The 18,919-nt window shown below is 35.3% G+C and overlaps 1 protein-coding gene across 1 annotated transcript; it reads right to left on the reverse strand.

The window, feature by feature from the left end:
* Positions 1-381: 381 nt before the first annotated feature.
* LOC108781371 (protein SZT2) lies at positions 382-18,773 on the reverse strand. The gene is made up of 26 exons (XM_018549327.1): positions 18,753-18,773; positions 17,433-17,750; positions 17,269-17,346; positions 16,802-17,195; positions 16,463-16,680; positions 15,990-16,374; positions 15,639-15,888; positions 14,757-15,500; positions 14,487-14,686; positions 14,253-14,416; positions 9,043-9,352; positions 8,781-8,969; positions 8,033-8,587; positions 7,526-7,902; positions 7,343-7,442; positions 6,202-7,038; positions 5,720-5,993; positions 3,665-5,622; positions 3,496-3,590; positions 2,980-3,418; positions 2,538-2,910; positions 2,290-2,476; positions 1,999-2,215; positions 1,304-1,919; positions 709-1,180; positions 382-628 (listed from the first exon to the last, which is right to left on the reverse strand). Exons 1-26 carry the CDS (start codon positions 18,771-18,773, stop codon positions 497-499), a joined length of 9,903 nt encoding a protein of 3,300 aa, XP_018404829.1. The 3' UTR covers positions 382-496.
* Positions 18,774-18,919: the final 146 nt, after the last annotated feature.

Below are 18,919 nucleotides of genomic sequence, written 5' to 3' on the forward strand. Positions count from 1 at the left end.
GCACAGGCACCGTTACAATTAGTTACGGAACTCCTTACGAAATTGTTAGGGAATTATTGATTAGAAATCGCAGAATAAAGTGAATGTTGTATTTCTTATAAAAAAAAAAAAAAAAAAAAAAAAAACCAAGCAGTTGCATTCTTTCATTATTGCAGAGTCCTTAATTACTAACTCCGAGTTTCCTGAGTAGACAGATATCGATGATGCTGCGTAATATTATACTTTTTAGTCTCCCTTTAAAGCTAGCTTAAATTTTATGTATTATCAAATAAATTATTGTTCGATTAACTACATGAGAATTAATGTATGTAACATGAAAATATATATTTCATATTTACAAAATTGTATAAGTGTAATAATCCATATTAACAATTACGAGTACTGATTTACGCGGTCAGAAAGATAATTTGCTACAAAACACTGCATATAACAATTTTTTTATATGTATGTTATTTTCACAAACAATATACCATTGTATTGTACGTCCGGAATGTTATCACTGGCTACAAAGGCCCATCCATAAGTGAAAGCAACAAGCGTTGACGAAACCTTCGACTAAGGCGTAGATATCTTCCATATTTATTGGCATATTAATCTCTGTGGATTTCCGATAAACGGCGCATAAGTCCTAAAACGAATATTAATGTTTAATTTCGTGTGATTACTTTTTGTCTTATATCTCAAATCTCGCATTCGCAGTTTACTTACTCCTCTCGATGTATGCATATCGATGGTCAACATCATGAACGCTTGAACAAGAGTTGGATGCAATATAAGATGATGGGTGATATTTCCATCAGAAGTAATAAATTGCTTATGATGGTCTTGATATTTATTCTGTAACACTTTGGACAACCCCTGATACCACGATACTGGCTGATTAACAAGCGGACCGAGCCTAGGGTCCAGATTTGAAAGGGGCTCGATATGGGCTAACGAGCAGAGTTCTTTGAATTCGGTGTATGTCATCGATGTCTTGTTCTCTAATAGTTTATCCCAAAGTAAGTGCGTTCGACACTGCAACGCACCACGCTCCACCATGTTTGTTATGTGCTGACGGGCAGCCTTCGCCTGAGCCATGATCATTTGTTGCATGAGCTGTTCATGCGACGAATAGTAGCCCAGATAATTTACTGATTCTTGACGAATCTGCATCAGGTGTGGTGATGACGATGACGACGATGACGATGATGACGACGACGACGACGACGACGACGACGACGACGACGACGACGACGACGACGACGACGACGACGACGATGACGAGGATGATGACGACGGGGGTGGTGTGTCCAAGACTGCACTCGGGATGTTGGAGTTTTGCGCTAAGGGAGAATTTGGGACCGGTGGAGGCGTTGGCGCCGAATTGTTGTGAACATTATAGTTCGCCGTTTTGACGTCAATATCTTTAGAAGTCACATCGCTTGAAGAACTCTTTTCCTGATGATCGGCGGTCGAAATTTCTGTCCTGGAACTGCATCTCGTAAACGGCGAAACGGAACTGGATTCTATCGGGCCCTCTGTATACGAGCTGATGACGGGCTTTCCAACGCTGTACACGGTCCTAAACTTGCCCAGCTTATTATTCTCAACCTCCCTTTTCGGATATAATTCCCTCTTACTTGTCAATATCAGATAGTATTTCAAAGTAATCTCAGTCTTTTCGATTTGTGGTGATTGTTCCATGCGCGATACGATTAGCGCTACGTCGAAGTCATCTGTACACTTTATATCATGGGCGTCGCAATAACTAACTGAGGGAGTACTTTGCAATTTAATTAGGACATACTCGTTATCATGAGATTCCTGGAGTTCGCCGGACATCACGAACACACGCATGCCGTATATTTTCTCATGCGAGAGCAAATAGGAGTATAACGTATGCGCAGGTATCGTTATATCGCGTATTGTTATCACATCTGAAACAACAATGTTAAATGCACTGTGTTACAAATTAGAAATTGACTTATACCACTGATATGTATTTTCTAAGCTTACCGCTGTATATCAGATTTCTGGCGTAATTTGGTGCTTTGCTGTAATATTTGATGAAATCGTCCATAAAGTGAGTGAGATGGTAACCTTGTTGCAAGGACCACAATCCAGTTCCAGCAATATAGGAGTGAATACAACGCAAATGAAAATCATACGTAAACGAATGCAAATGCATGTTGATTTGAACCTTGTCGCAAACATCCACAAAACTTAATACAAACTGTAATAAAGTAATACATTTGTAAATAACTATGCTATGTATATTCATGGGAATAAAATTCAAATTTATCTTACTTGATTCATCATACCGCTACTCGTCTTCGTCTGTAAGCGATTGCACTCAATGATATGCAACTTTACAATAAAAAACGGCTGTGACAAATGAACTTCAAACAGCAAAATACCACCCAGCATCGACTTCTTGAGATAATAAGATTGCGGCTGGGTGTGTTCCTCGTCTCTATAAAAAAAACGTAACGTACTTATAGAAATATACGCGTATTTTCGTTAAATCAAAATCCGGTAATTGAAGTCAAACAAACGTTTTATGCGGTGATTCCACTTGAATTGGATTAAAGCCCAAAATCTGCAGATACTGTTTATATTCAGATAGCATTGACTTGCAGAGCTCTTGGTGCCACTTTATCATAATTGCGTTTGTCGCTTCCTGTTTCGACTGCGTCGCTTGCGACGATTGTTCGTTGCTATTTAAGCCAAAGTGAGATGACTGCGGCGGTGTTAATGAATGATCTCTTGTGGCAGCGGACTGCAAACGCCAAGCAGGCAAAAAGAGCAGAGGCGTATGGCAGAAATGTATTAAACGAGAGTATTGCTTGAATGTATTCAAAGCGTTCCACGATATTGGTATGTTAGACGTGCGACTTTGCCACATCGCGTATAGTTTCTCCAAATCCTCTACAAACATACATATCAGATTATGTTACCGTAATCATTTTGATACTCGCAGATTTGATGATCGATTACCTTTGATTCTCTTTTCTCGATGTCGAAGATCCTGTAAGTCGTAAGCAGCCTTTACAATCGTATCTGTCGTGTTGTGAGAATGTGAAGCGCTTGGTTTTGCATCGCGTATCGCCTGTCCGATGACTTGAACCCACGAAAACGCGTTATTCTTCATCGACTGTGCTCGATTACTTGACCGCGTCCAGTCTTTACCATCGGTATTTGATTGACTTGGAAATTTCGCTAAACTTTCCATATCGTTGATCTGGTAATATTGAGAACTGTGCTCGGATCTCTGCTGAGGTTCTCGGGTAAATTTGTGATGAAATATACCCAATTTTTGCATGATTATGCTGGTAAATAAACTCGATCTAGAGGAGAGCCATGTGCCTAAACTTGTTGTTTGTTTTATCAATTTTTCCGATTTTTCCTTAGACCAGTTGTACATGTAAATGATTATCTGAAAATATAATATAAAGTTGATTCAATCTTATTCACAAATGTTTTATATAGTTATGTTATGTAATAAACACTAACATTGTCACTTAATATTTCAGCTAACAGTATCCTCTGCCTAGGCACAAAATTTGATTCTGATACAAGAGGATTAAATTTTTGCAATTGCTTTTGATCTGTAACATAAAATGTAAAAGAATTAATAACGAAATGTATAATATTTGAGTTGAGAATTGTTAAATTAACTAACCTTTAGGAGCAAGCAGTTCTGGATCTATTTCTTTACCCAAAGATGCCTTCCATTGATAAAAATTCCTTGCGACTAAAATACATTTGATGTAAGTAGTTTGTTCTTCTTTGTTAAACTCATGTGGCACGTATATGGGTGAATTTGCGCTTCCTTGATCTGTATTTTCAGTTAACGACTGATCGGAATTATTTCGAATGCTGTCGGACCATTTAGGTGCAGATCCAGTTTTGTGTGAAACGATAAATTGATTTAGGAATGGTTGTCGATCTTGTAAAACAAAAACTTTGCTAGACGTGTCTGGATCCTGACTACGTATAAGATTCTGTAACTCTCTTACGATCACGGGAATTGCATGCCTGTGGTGAATGGTCACCTCGTGTTTCTTGACGGCAGGGACTCCCATTTCTAATGCAAACTGAAACCAGCGTGCTAGCGTAGTGTGATAAGTCTCATTCAATTTTCCTTTTTCACCGAGTTCATACTGATTGATTGTTAAATTCTCGAAAACTTTTTGTGACGTTTTTACAGGTGTCTGAACTTCATTATTTTCCTTTTCACTGATCGTTGCTGAAGAATCAATAATTGGTTCCGTTAACGGAGTCGCTAAAAGATTATACTCCGTGACCAAATCACAAGTACCATGTTTCACAGCGGACGATAATTTCAGAATTAATGATTCCAGGTTGACTCTGCCTTGCTTCCAGATTCGAAATTCAATTAACGTTTGTGCGCTCGGTTTAGAATCACTTTTATAATCGTAAATGTTCGTCGATACGATGCTTTCGAAATTTTCAACTCTCAATAACTTAGGAAAGTCTGATTCGTCATTTGGATACGCTGAGGATTCTTCTTTGCCGTCGGTGATGGCTAACGCGATGCAAGCTATACCTTTGCTACCACTTGAGTGGCTTTGATTGTATAAGAAGATGTCAGATTCGGATACTTTCTTTCTAGTACCATCTAACGGGGTGTAATCCTGAAAATGATAATGCGCACCAAGATCCGTATATTTTGGTGTATACAAGAATTGCAGTATATTCTGCCTCAAATAATATCCCAATGCATCCATATATCGTAAGCAGTGTTGCTGTACCGACAATTGTACTATACATTCGGGAGACTTGTATGGTTTTTGTATAAAATGCACATCTGCCGGTGTCAGTTTACACATTGGGTTACGTGCTAACATCACGGATAGCACTTCTAGTACTGCATCATCGAGACGATTTTGCAATACTTGCACTAAATCTCGTTTGACTTCCGGACCGGCTTCCGATATCCCGTGTACCATCAAAATGATCGAATCACCAGTTCTGTTCAAAATATCAGACTCTTTTTCACCAAATGAACGAACTCTAGGTCTCGTGTCGTTCGCTATGACATGATCGTTTACCAAGCCGATGCCTTTAGCTTGCGATAAGGATGCAACACTATTACTACGCGAGACAACTAATTTCTCATCACTTTCCGACAATTTATTTTGTAAAAGTTTGACATCGTTCATCTGCTCGTGAAGCCGCAAATAAAATACGTTCTCATTATTTTCCTGATATACAAACATATTATTTCGATTATTAACGGAGAGCCTATTAAGCACGCCATGCAATGCTTTAATCCCTCTCGATAATCCGGATCTTCCAGGTCCGGTCTTTAGACGAGGATGAAGATTGAAGGGTTCTTGCCAAATGACAGGGCATCTGAACATGCCTGGCGTAATATTCAAAGTTGAATAACTGTGATTCTGGAAAAGATTTCCAGACTCACCGCCGGTTTCTTTCCACGTATTATGGTCTTCGGTGGATTCGGGTTCTAACAGTAGATCGCATATACGAGTATCGTGAAGATTTTGTAACAGTAAATATTGATTTACTCGTCGGCATATAGCTTTGATTTGAGTGAGCAGCATTCTCTGTATTTGCAAATAACAATCCACTTCTGGCGAAGAAAGTTCCAAAAATCTGTATAACAAAATTATGATGATACAAATGTCTTTCTTACTTATATTATATGTAACTTTTGCTGTAAGCAACAAACATTTTATTTTAAATTACTAACCTGCAATGAAAATAAACATTAACGTGACTGCTCTCGACACTCATAATTAGCCAGAAATTGGGTAAATGGTTTCTACATTTATCAAGTTGTATCAACCACTGATAATCATCCTCAGAATTACTGCTGTCACCTTCATATCCATCATCTGTCCCGTGTTTCTCTTCAGCTACACTTGATATTTCAGAATAATAACCTGGTACATCTCCAGAGTCTTGCCCGTTTATTTGAATAGTAGTAGATGTTTCTTCTTGCTCCGCATTTTCAATGCTTTCATCTGTAAATAAATTTAATAAATAAAAATTTAGAATAACAAATATAAATATAAATTATTTAAAAAATTTTTCGAAATATTTAATAGAATTATTAAAAAGATAATAGGTATATCGTTAATACACATTCTTAAAAGTGATTGGAAATATTTTGTATCATAGTTGTTTGATAAGTTATCTAAATAGTTACAAACTAATTACAAGATTATTTACCATCTTTTAATGGCTGTTCTTCTACATCTACACGTAATATGTCGGCTTCTGTATCAGATACTGTTATTCCTGGTTTCTTAACGACGTAAAATAAATCGGCCTCTTGACAAATACAGTACTTGTCAATTTCAAGATTTTTCAACTCCTTTAAAAATTTGGGTGTACTGCTCTCTGAGGGAAAGACAAAATGCAAAGGTACTTTATCCATCGAGCAACTAAATCTTCCCGTAGATTCCGACACATGCTGTGCTATAAACTTCAATGTGTCTGCATTCGATGAAGAATGATCCAGAAGAGCTGTCGCAGTCTCGTCTTGCAACAGCCATTCGATCTCATCTTTCAAGTTGATTACCGCATGATGCTGAGATAGCTGCGACATTCTTTCCTGCACCGATTCAGTTTTCGGATTTATACCCGGACTGTTTCCGCTCGGCATGCTACCGTATGTCGAAGCGCTGCAGTAAGATGTGGTTCTTAATGCAGGAAAACGTTCTAATGACACTTCCAACACTTCTTTTGGAAGGCTTAAACAAATGATATCTAAAGTAATCTTCAGGTCATCCAGACTTAATTCAGAAAGATTTCTTTCTTTATCGTCATTAATCCTTTGAACGATTTCGGTAAAGCAAGTAGGCATCAATTTAACGGGTATACTAAAAAGTTCGGAGCGGAAACGAATCGAACAGCTCAAGTGTAAAAAGAGCGGCTGATTTTTCATGTTCCACGTATTTTCCTCATCAAACTCGCTGATGAGCGAGTCCTTAGAGTCAGAATGAGACAGCTTTTCGTTGTTATGAAGATTTGTAACCGGCCATGTAATATTGACAGTTTGACTAACTGGCAAGTGATAATATAATATATTATTTCATTATTTGTAATAAATATTTTATAAAAGTTCTATCTTTATAATGAAATATTAAATATGTTTCATAGGACCATACATGTGAGAACACAACCAATAAGAAATAGAAATAAAATTCCTATAATAATCGAAGCTGGATCTTTGTTGTTTAATTAACTCAATATGAATTTTGTATGTGTGTGTGTGTGTGTGTGTGTGTGTGTGTGTGTGTGTGCGCGCGCGCGCGCGCGAGTGCGTGTGTACATATATATATATATATATATATATTGATTATTCTACCTTGATTCGAAGAATTATCTGTTTTTGGAGCTGGTATTTCAGAATGACACGTGAATTCATCTAAATCATCATCGCTATCTGTTCTTTGTGACACAACTTCCTGGAAACAACAAATCTTTGTAAATCAACGAAAGTCTGCACATATTTTCAGTAATATAATGCAAAATATTCAAAGAAACGAACCATTTTCTCTGACATCCATGATGGTAAACAGTAATAAAATTCTGGATGGGCAGGTACAGGCCTAAATGCAACTGCCATGATCCTTTTAAACTTATTTTTTATCAAACTGTGTAATGGTTTAACATCGTTGCATGCGGAAATTTTTAATTGGTTCAACAAATCGCCTTCTGGCAACATGCTCAAATGTCTGCACACTGATCGTAAATAATTTGTAATATTAATCTCGATCAGATTTTCTTCGCATTGTTCTACGGCAGCTTCCATATCTTTATAGCTTAGTGACTGCTGCAGTGCAAGTGACTTATAAACAGCAACCACATAGCAATGACAATGTGCTAGACTCAACAATTTGCAATGCTCCATTAAACTTCGTTGATCTATCACAAAAAAATCAATTTTATTCGAAACATTTAATTATTAACATTAATGCAAAATAATGCCAATAAATATTCTTTAAAAGATCAGCATCTTTTACATTATTGTCATATGTCAAAAATATTTTCGTACCGCTAGAAATATTGTCAGAATCTTCGCTCTTTGGTTCCGGAGATGAAGGCTTTGTATTACTTTCTGATTTCAGACTGACAAAATCTTCTGCAATTTGCTCTCCGACCTTAAAGGTGTGGTCATAATAAATGTCTTTATTCTGAGGTGTTTGCAATTGGCCGACCAATGCATCAATTAATAATGCTAACGAACAATCATACACATACACGGGTATAATAAGGCTCCCCTCATTGTCAACATTATCATAATTATGATCTATATTAGCTTTCGACGTGCTATTTGCAGTAGTAGATTGACTAGAAATTTTTGACTCTCTGCGTTCGAATGTCACAAAATCAGGTAAATTCTCTGCGCATAATGTTGGAGACGATACCTTTTCGTTCATATCAATATCGAAAATATCAGAATCGCAGTTCTTCTCAGAATTGTTACTTGTATAATTATCGCCTGTGTACATTATCATGCGAACATCTTTTTCAGTGGCTGGTAATATCGTGATAATGACATGTGTCGTGCTAATTCCTTTAACGAAACATTTCCATCTCGGATAAATATCTGACACGTCATTTCTACAATTTTTTTCTAAAAGAAACGTTATATAATAAACAACTAATGTAAATAACTGTGGAATATTATATCTTCGTTAAAAAAATGCAAATAAATGTAATAATGTAAAATATGTATTTATTAACTTTATAATGTAATAATTGACGATAAAAGAATAAAAAATAAAAAAATGATATTGTACCTCTTTGCATAAAGAAAGATAACGGTGGAATATTCTCACGTGGCCTGTTAAGAAGCATTTTAGTGAACCTTTGCGATTCTGCTGATGTAAATAATAGTTCTTTATTATGCAATTGTTTCATATGTTCCAGGAAGTTTCCCATAAGAATTCTATTTGCACTATCTCTATCCTCATCGATATGTACAGGATCTAGTAAAATAAAATCGATTACTTATATTGTTTTTTTTCTATTCATTGTTTTAAAAAAAATAAGTTTCCTAACCATCAACAAACATCGAGAACAAGAGTTCCGCTTGCTGACACTTTGATAAAATACTCAGGGTATCGAAGGAGAAGTACATGGGATGTATCCTCTCGTCGATAATTGGTGTCGCCTCGAAAGGCTCGATTGGATTTGGACATTCTGAGATACGGTCTGTAGACGTACCCACGATACCGTGATATTTGACTCCTTGATGCGCTTGTCCGAATACAATTTCGGTGTCTTTTTCCACCGGAGTTACTTGGCACAAGAGGCTCAAGTATTCTAAGGTCAATAGAGCGTTAATACATTCCTCGTCTATTCGAGCAATCTAATAGGACAAAAGTGATAGTACATAGGATTTACAAAAACAATTTTAATATTACATATAATATAAATACAAATAAACTTATATGTACAAACATTATAAACAAATTTTGTGTCAAATTTATAATAGTTATTACATATTAACTTTATAATAAGTTCTCTCTCTCTCTCTCTCTCTCTCTCTCTCATTCTCTGTCATAACAAAAAATGTATCTAGATATATTATATTTATAAAGGAATATAGTGAGTGCATAAATAGGAATCAGTGAAGGTAAGGTCATGCGTAATAGTTTTACCAACGATTTAAAACACAGCGCAAATGAGAGCTACAGAAATCGTCATCGTGCTTTGATTCTAAATCTATAGAGCACATACTTAAGTACTGACATACACAAAAAACAAAATTTTAAAATTAATTATAATCTATTTGCCAATAACACTTAGTCGCTTAGCGATTAACAGACAATTACGTTCAAGTTTGCCTGTAAACAAGTATCCTCGAGAAAGATAACAAAGTTGCACACGATCGAATGTCAATTCTGACGATCACGGGGGATCAGGAATAAGTTGGAGGAGTTGAATCTCACTTTCATACAAAGCGCAGAGACCACTTCTCCACTTGAACCATGACACCCGCCAAATGCATCTCGGGGACGGCCGATGTCAGCGTGAAAGATTCACCGAGGAAGGAACAACACTGATGGCCTATGACTGTGAGACGACGTGAAGCCGCGCAACTCTGAGCTGGAAGAGTTAGATCTGACAAGTTATCAAGACCTAAAAGGTCGCTCACTGCCTAGATCCTCACTTCCAACTGAAAGTCACGCGGATTAGGATTCCGAAGAGAACATGGAGAGCGAACCATCGATAAAGGATGCGATTCACATGCCAGATTCTGTCCCAGAGGCGGTTGACTCTGCCAGCCTTAATCTTGCGCGAAGTCATCTGATGATAAAGAGAATAAGACTTTATCCGGACGAGGCTCTTCGCGGGCACACAGGCAAATGAAAATCCAGTTGGCTCATCTTCTTGGAAAAGGACTACCAGTAAATACGTTCATCACCGAAACCCGAACAATTGATCTCGCGACTCAAGGACGACATCGCGTGAAGGCCATGCTACAACTTGATCGTGCGACGGAAACTATATGATGATCATTTCCAGTCTGCGTGCGAAACGTGATAAAGAGTCGTCACCAGGGATTCGATGATAAGAGACTTGGGAGCACGTAGAGACGTGCAGAGGTAACCGGACTTGCGATTGTAAAATTACGCGAAAAAGATAATCCGATCACTGGTGAGCACAGGGTGCGTATCAGGCCCTATATATACCTGACTCGACTGATAGGAAAACCTCCGAAGACCCTCATCGATATCGAAGCCACACCCCGATAACGATAACGACATGTAGTGATATATACTTTTACATTCCTCTTCTTCATTTCACAAGCCGTGAAATTCTCCGTTTTATAATGGCAGAAACGCCAACTGAAAATAACAGGTCTTGCGTCTTTCGAAAGTAAGCGCTCCTCCTCGTCAATATCCTCCTAAGAAATGCGTGTAAACCAGACGTAATAGCAAGATTGTATTTAAGTTTCATTCTCTCTTCAGTAGGAAGAACGATATAAAAATTAGAGGTAGAAAAAAAATTCTGAAAAATACACTTGCCTAACCGGATGCGTCCTTCTACAAAACATGCGTAGATAAATGTTTGCGTTATTCGCGATGTGATGATAACGTTTTCTGATGACTGACACAGCTTTATCGTTAGCTTCGGACTTGTAATTCCAATGAAGGAAAGATAATCAGAAAAACTCTACGTTCAATGCGCAAGATCCTTTACCAATTATCAGACATGACCCTTAAATCCATTGGAAAAACTCACGAGAGAACTTTGAAATTCAGAATCGATATATACAACGTCATCATGTAAATGCAATTCATGAGACGAGTGTTTATGCATTTATTTTCATTTCAATTAAATCTGATTAATTGTAATGCAAACGTTAGAGCACATATAATTTACAAAGTCAATATAGACTGAGGATACGTATTTACGCATTATCAAGTTGATTGAGAAGTAAGATTACACTTTTTTTCAGTTTCTTCTAGAAGAATAAAGTTATCAATCAATTAAATTATTTTTCGTTGTGGAATAAAATATAATATACAAAAAATACCATACACACTGTTGGCCTATCTTGAAATTTGATCTTTTGATTAGCGCAATGCTACAGGTAACGAATAAATCAGATAACAGTTATCTGGTTAACATGAATTTATGCTAGAATTATATTTGTATTACGAAAATATGATACAAATTTTAATTATCAAGTATATCAAGAATAATAATTTTCCATTTTTCTTAAAATTTATAAGAATTAATTTATGGGAATTTTTAAAATTTTAAGATTAAAATGGTGTAATGTAGTTAAATAAAAATCATATTTTATATTATATAGCGATAATAATTTTGTTATTTATGTGTATAATATTATGTAGCTATAATATTATTTTTATTAAACACATATCATTAAATAAAAAATCTTCAATGCTAACAGTAAAAAGAATTGAGAATCATTTAAAAACAATATGAAATATAATATGTATAATATTCAATCTTCCTTTTGCTCTCTAATACATGGAAAAAACTTGCAATAAAATCGTATTCCGATGATAGAAAGTGTAAAGTAGGTATCTTTATCCTTATCGTCCTTCATCGTCAAATGACAGTGCATACACGGATTTTATAAGCATCTCTATCAGAATTGGAAGAAAGATAAGATTGAAGATAAAGCTACATTACATGCTACGCCATGAAGTTAAGATATTTACGCGAATCTATTACCACTGCTTTTGATAAGTTATTTAGTTTAATATTATCTCTTTTATTGCAGCTATTTGTTTAATGACATTATCTTTTTCTTTTTTAACACCATAAAAATTACACGATATTCTATAGGAAAATATATCATAAATTATTATATAAACTATTCGTATAGACGTATGACGTGTATTACGAAATCAATGGAAAGTAAACTAAGCACAATCGCTAAGCAAATAAAATTTCCTGTAAATGCTTCTAATGTTCTAGAAGGTAGAAATTGGGCAAGAACATCGAAATTTCCGTCGAAACTTTGAAACTGCAGATGGACACATACATATACTTAAGTATGTGATCAAGTATATGCTGTAATAATGCATAACCAGCATAACAATCCAAACTTGTATATAGGATGTCTCAGATCTAGCACATCATCTGTTAATATTTAAAATAAATAAAGAAGCCTTGAAGTCATTTTGAAATAAAAGCTCTAATGCAAAATGCCGAAGCTAGTGTTTTTAAATTATAAGTATCTACTTAGAGTTAGTAAATCATATTGCTTAAAATTCGCACGTTTAGATATAGTTGACATTTTGCATTGTACGGCTGGATTCACAACCTCTCTTTAAAGGGTTCTAAGCCGTAAAGCCGTAAGAAATTGACCAATCATAGTTGAATGCGAGAAAAATAATCGATTGTGATTGGTTAATTTCTTACAGCTTTACGGCTTAGGACTTCTTAAAGCGAAATTGTGAACCCAGCCTACTGTAGAACAAAATGCTAATTACGCGCAAACTTTAGGTGACATAATTCTTTATTTTTAAATACAATATATACTTAGAATTTAAAAACTATTATAAAGTCTCGATATTTTTATATTAGAATTTTTATCTCAAAATGAATTATACGATTAAGTACTTGCTATAAAGCATGGCAATTCAAACTATACAAGATGTCTCAGACTTTCTGTGAATGGTAGACAAGAATCTACCATTAGCAGGTGGTGTAGTAGGTTTGGAATACTATGTATATATACAAATAGAGTAAATTAAATAATTACTGATAGATATTTACTATTAGATAGATTCAGTGTGTGTACCTTGCAAAATAAAACACTTTAAACAATTATATGTCATCGAAATAATTTTTGTGTTATCATACGCATTATCAAATTCGCTCAAGATAAGGATGGAAGCTAATGCTGGAGAGTAATTGTCTGTTATATAGAAACATGTCAACTTAAGATAGAGTTTACCGGGATTATACATATATTCAGTCTGGCATACGTAATATTTTGAATTTGAATAAGTGATTTTGAAGATTGCTAAATAGTTATTTGTACAAAATTTACAACAAATAAAACAAATATTAATATTTAAAATAAATAAAAAAGCCTTGAAGTCATTTTGAAATGAAAGCTTTAATGCAAAATGCCGAAGCTACAATAATGTTTTTAAATTATAAGTATCTACTTAAAGTTAGCAAATCATATCGCGCTTAAAATTCGCGTGTTTAGATATAGTTAACATTTTGCGTTGTACTGTGAAACAAAATACTAATTACGCATAATATTACCCATAAACTTTAAAAAAAAGATACCAAGCACGGAATATTACTTGGAATATTATTTACGATTGCGAATTGTCAGAGATTACGTGATATATAACACATAAATATCAACGATTAATATTGCAATTTTTAATATTTCCACTGCTTTATAAATTACGTAGATATATATGTTGCAAATGTATCACAGAATGAAGTATCGACTGAAGATATCTTATCACTCAAGACGTTCAAGGAATTTTAATCGCGTCTTATCAATTTAAGTAAGCTCATAGATATGTGTGTGGTGCAGTAAACTAAACTTTATTAAACTAGATAGACTAGAAACATATATAGAGACATTTTTTGATAACTGATTAATCTATATCAAACGGATTAGACTGTCTTTATATTTATATACGAAAGATATTGATAAATATAATAATTATTATTCGTTAATGACAAACACGCCCAAGCATACACAAAAAAAACACATGCAAAACTAAAATTTGTATCAATATCATAATTGTACTTACTGCATCTGGTAATTGATGATACTGCAGAGAATACATATACATAGCAACCGACTGTGTAGGCATTTGTACATAACCGCATTGTGGTTCAATCCAAACCTCTGTAACGATTTGAAAATCGTTGTATCCTTCAGAATCTTCAGTCCATACTTCTGCCTCGGCAATACCTGACATACAAATTATTCATTCATATTGCATAAATAATACTTTTATCGAAAAATAAATATTCCTACATACCTTCTTCTGTATCATCTTCGGTACCGCTATCGCGTTCTAAAGCCGCATTCGGCACAACATGTGGCGGGAACAAGACGTACTGAATAATACACGGATAAGAATTCTCATCATTCCCGAAGCCTTGCATTTGCACTTCCAACACCATGTTTGTGATGCCAGCAGCTGAATACGCAAAATTAAAGCCCTCTCCTAGACGTATTCTATAAATGGAAGATATCTTACCACCCCATTCTTGCAATTATCACAAAATATCAATATAAATGTATTTACTTTGTAATTGTAGAGAGTATTCTCGCGATTGCAGTAATATTTAGTCTCGACAAAGTAATTCCTGGAATAGTCTGAACGAACGGTCGCTTTACATGCCACAACCAACGATTGTGATATAAATATCTAGATAGAGTAGTCGTTAGACTACCTCCCAATAGTCCTAGTGCAGCCCTGGTGCAAGTTGGTTGAGTTCCGTCAGGAAACACCACCATACTCAAATTGTTTGGTATACGCTCATACCTTACGAGAATTCGCTCGAGTGATTTATGTATTATTGTACAACATGGAATTTCACGTTGCTCCGTCGGCCTATTTGGCAACGTGAGCTTGGATAATCTGTCCACGAGATCTACAACTACATTGTGGCGCACGACACCTTCAGTGCCACCGGCGAATGCTATATTGAGTACAACGCAGAGCGCTTTGCAATTAATACGAATCAATGAAAATGACACCGGCGGCTTTTCCGCCTCTCTATATATAAACTGGACATACGTGTGATTCTCGACTAATACAAAAGTCGCCCAATTTTTTAACATAGCATATAGTACAGCCGCCGCTTGTCGACTCTGAACGCATTGAAAACGACCACTCTGATTTGCTTGATGAAGATGTCTTGGCAACGGTCTATCATAAGCTAGTATTAACGTAATTCTCTGAGTGTGCATCCAACGCGCCCATTGAAGCGGATCTAAAGAGACAACCGGTTGCCATATCTGTCCAAACTGTGGGCAGGCAGCGTCACTACAAAGTGATAATATATATATATATATATATATATATAAAATTATGTTGAATTATGATTTTTCTTTATTTAAAAAAAATATATCTGTTACAACCATATAATAGTAATTATTTTGTTTATAAAACAAATAAATATACCTAAGTTGTACTGTACTTGGTGATGGATAAGATGACAAGTAAAACACTGGCATTCCGCTTCTGATAGTGTCTGGTACACTATACCAAGTCCATCCAGATCCTGGAAACCAGCTAAAGTGTGCTAACATATTGTCACTTTCAGTTAATGATGTCAATGCCGTCCAAAAACGAGAGATGACACCTTGGCGATAATGCGAGTTTAATGGTTTTTTCGATAGACATGTAATGTCATGTAAAAATTCATATGGAGCTGTAATAAAAGTTAATTTTAATTTAGGCTACGGATAACTACACAGATAATGTGTAATTAAGTTATTTAACGCCTTAAATTATTTATTGTCTTCAATTTACCTTCTACGGTAATGGTATATTGTATCACGTTGGATAGAGATAATGATTTTGAAGACCACGGACATGTTACTAAATATTCCAAGAAAACGTTGGTTTTCCATAATAATACGAAATTTATTTCAAGAATGTCATCACGTATGCTGGCTCTTTTTATTAAGTATCCTTCTCTTAAACGACAACACAGTAAACTGCTTAAAGTACAAGTAACTTTGTCGTCAATCTGTTTTTTCTTCAAGAGTTGACCGCTTCTATGTCCATGGAAGCAATTATTTTCAGTTTGCCAACAGTGACGATCCGACGTATCATCATCCGATATGTCCCGATATAATTGCCAGCATAAAAAATGTTTATGATAAAGATTTATGTCTGTCCCATGCAGAGGCATCTATAGATAAAATAGTTATATGTTATAATTAATGGTGCTACTAAGTAGGTGCAACGATATACATATAGATTAGAAGTATATGTACCACATATGAATTGAAGGACATGTAACTACCAAGCGTAGCTGCAGCGATGAAATACAACAGATCTTGATATGGCACTAAACCGTCCGCGCAATGTGGATTGTACGCGCTGCCCACGCGCAAAAAGCTACATGCAACTGTCGTTGCGCGTAACTGCTGTATAATAGAATCTAAGGTGTGAGCATTCTTAATTCCAATGATACCATCCGTGACTATTACCATATCTGAAAATGTTTCTTTCTCTGCACTCTCTGTTCTCCACAATATTTCTTTCCATTACCTTGCATAGTGTATACATTAGGTAACAGGTAACCCGCTAAATACGATCATAAATTACGAACTCACGTGCACAGCTGTGCTCAGGTAAAAGTGTCAAAGCCAGCATCCCGTATCTCAGCATATTTACAAAACTTGCTTCCGGTGAAACTATGGAGATATTACAATTATTTTTGTTCAAGCAGGTACTACTTTCCTCAAAAAGCCTCCCTACCAAACGCTCACTCTCTGCCCTTAAATTTTCTAATTGCTGATTAGCTATGGCTGTAACGGTCGCCACTCTCTCCTCTAACAGGTACAACTGTTTTTCTATGTATTGAGTGAGAGAATTTACGTTATCCATAGTGATCAGCCATCCTTGTACTAGTACTTGTTGCGCCGGGCTTGTAAAGAACGGCGTATGAGCTATCACAGTCACATAAATTTCAGGCTGCATCACGCGCCTGCTGCCTGGTACAGTAAACTACAAATATACAGTAAATTAAGAATCTTCTCGTTTTTATGAATTTGCAATGTTTAAAGAACTCTATACTTACAGGTCTAGTTATACCTTCTAGACACCGTTTTGTTGTTAGACATACCTCGTCAATAACAATCTCTCCGCTTTCTACATCCTAAAAAGACATTTATTTTATTTCCTGACAGACGCCACTGCAAAAAATAATATTCCATAACAAAATTATAATTTTATAACACTTACAACAGTGGCAAGCGACGGACTTAAATCTAAGCTAAAGACCATCCTATACTTGTGTGCTAGGAATACAATTGATGTTGTTGAAACAATTTTATAAAAAAATTGATAGCTGGTATCTATAGACCATGTGACAGGTTTATCCTTTGGCAGCACAGACACTATTTCCAGTTCTGATTCTTCCTTACTTTTCGTATTCGGACATTGTACACTTATCACAGAGTCCAAATGCTCCAGTAACCATTGAGCTCTCACATTGCGAGAGATGGGAAAGCCCTTCTTCATTAACAGAAAGATAGTTTCTGCTTCTAACACAGTTCTATCCTGTACAAAGAAAAAGAACTATGTTAACAAATGTAATTATTACAATAATAGGTCTGTTTTGGTACAGTTATGTATATAAATATACTTTGTATTTAACCTGAAATGTTGTCAAAATCTATAATATAATTACTAATGCTGGGTCTATAACATCCATTTAATTTATATTAATTTTTCTGTCTTTCTGTTACTTATTTCTCGTTACACTGAAAAAGACTCAGAGGAATTAAAAAACGTCTGCACGTTTGTATCATCCATCTTTACAAACACAATGTAATTTGTTAATATTGTATTTTATTAATATTTCAACATTAATAATTACTGTTGTTTCTATTAGCAGTTTTAATTAATTTATAATTTATTCTTATTAAGGAATCAAAAAATATAGTACTAGATCAAAATTAATTAAGAAAAATTGAATTTTTGACAAAAAGATTTATAATTTAGTGGATCCAATAGATCCATCTTCAGCTCCAAAGGGATATAATTATATAAGTTCAATAGATCAATATCAACTACAGAAGTTTAAAATGAAATAGATACATACATATTTCATATTTGGTGAAAGTGAAAAAGAAAGTATAGTCTGCTACAGTGATAAAAAATAAACCAAATATTTTTTTGAACATTGCAGTTATTTTCAAGAATCAATTTAGATTTATATTGTATATCCTCTTTCGATATCACTATCATCTATATTATCAAGTATAAAGTAAGAAATGGTAACATATCATGGATAGAAAAAGTTTCGACTTTAAGTCTTCATCAGCCACATTTAGACCCATGAATTAACGTAATAAAATTCAAACTTTACGCATACATCGCTATTGTTAAACTCCATTCTCTTCATAAAAGCTTTTAAAAAATCTTAAGAAACGTTTCATCAAAATTCCACATTTTTGTCAACGCATTAAGAGATATCGATCGCAGGGAAAGGTTATGTCTGTCCATGTCACCGAAGAATCAAAGACGAAGAAAGTAGTGCGGCGCGATCGATGAGCTTACCTCATTCTTTGTGCTCGCCATGGCAAATTTAGTCCACGCACATTCTATCAGTCATTACTAAAACTACTGAACTCGCCAGCAGGCAATGATCGTCAACAACCTGGTTCGAAAACAAGTCATCGCGCGTGCAATGCGAGACGTTCCACCTTGCGATCGGGGAAATAAAC

This window comes from Cyphomyrmex costatus, unplaced genomic scaffold (assembly GCF_001594065.2).
Source record: "Cyphomyrmex costatus isolate MS0001 unplaced genomic scaffold, Ccosl1.0 scaffold8, whole genome shotgun sequence".
Taxonomy (NCBI): domain Eukaryota; kingdom Metazoa; phylum Arthropoda; class Insecta; order Hymenoptera; family Formicidae; genus Cyphomyrmex; species Cyphomyrmex costatus.

Bases quoted from the DNA above. Each gene is read 5' to 3' on its own strand.
- LOC108781371 (XM_018549327.1), bottom strand. From the start codon at position 18,773: ATGGCGAGCACAAAGAATGAG. The intron at 9,353-14,252 runs GTAAGTACAATT...TTGTCCTATTAG, and splicing joins ATCATCAATTACCAGATGCA to ATTGCTCGAATAGACGAGGA. The intron at 5,994-6,201 runs GTAAATAATCTT...ATTTATTTACAG, and splicing joins AGAACAGCCATTAAAAGATG to ATGAAAGCATTGAAAATGCG.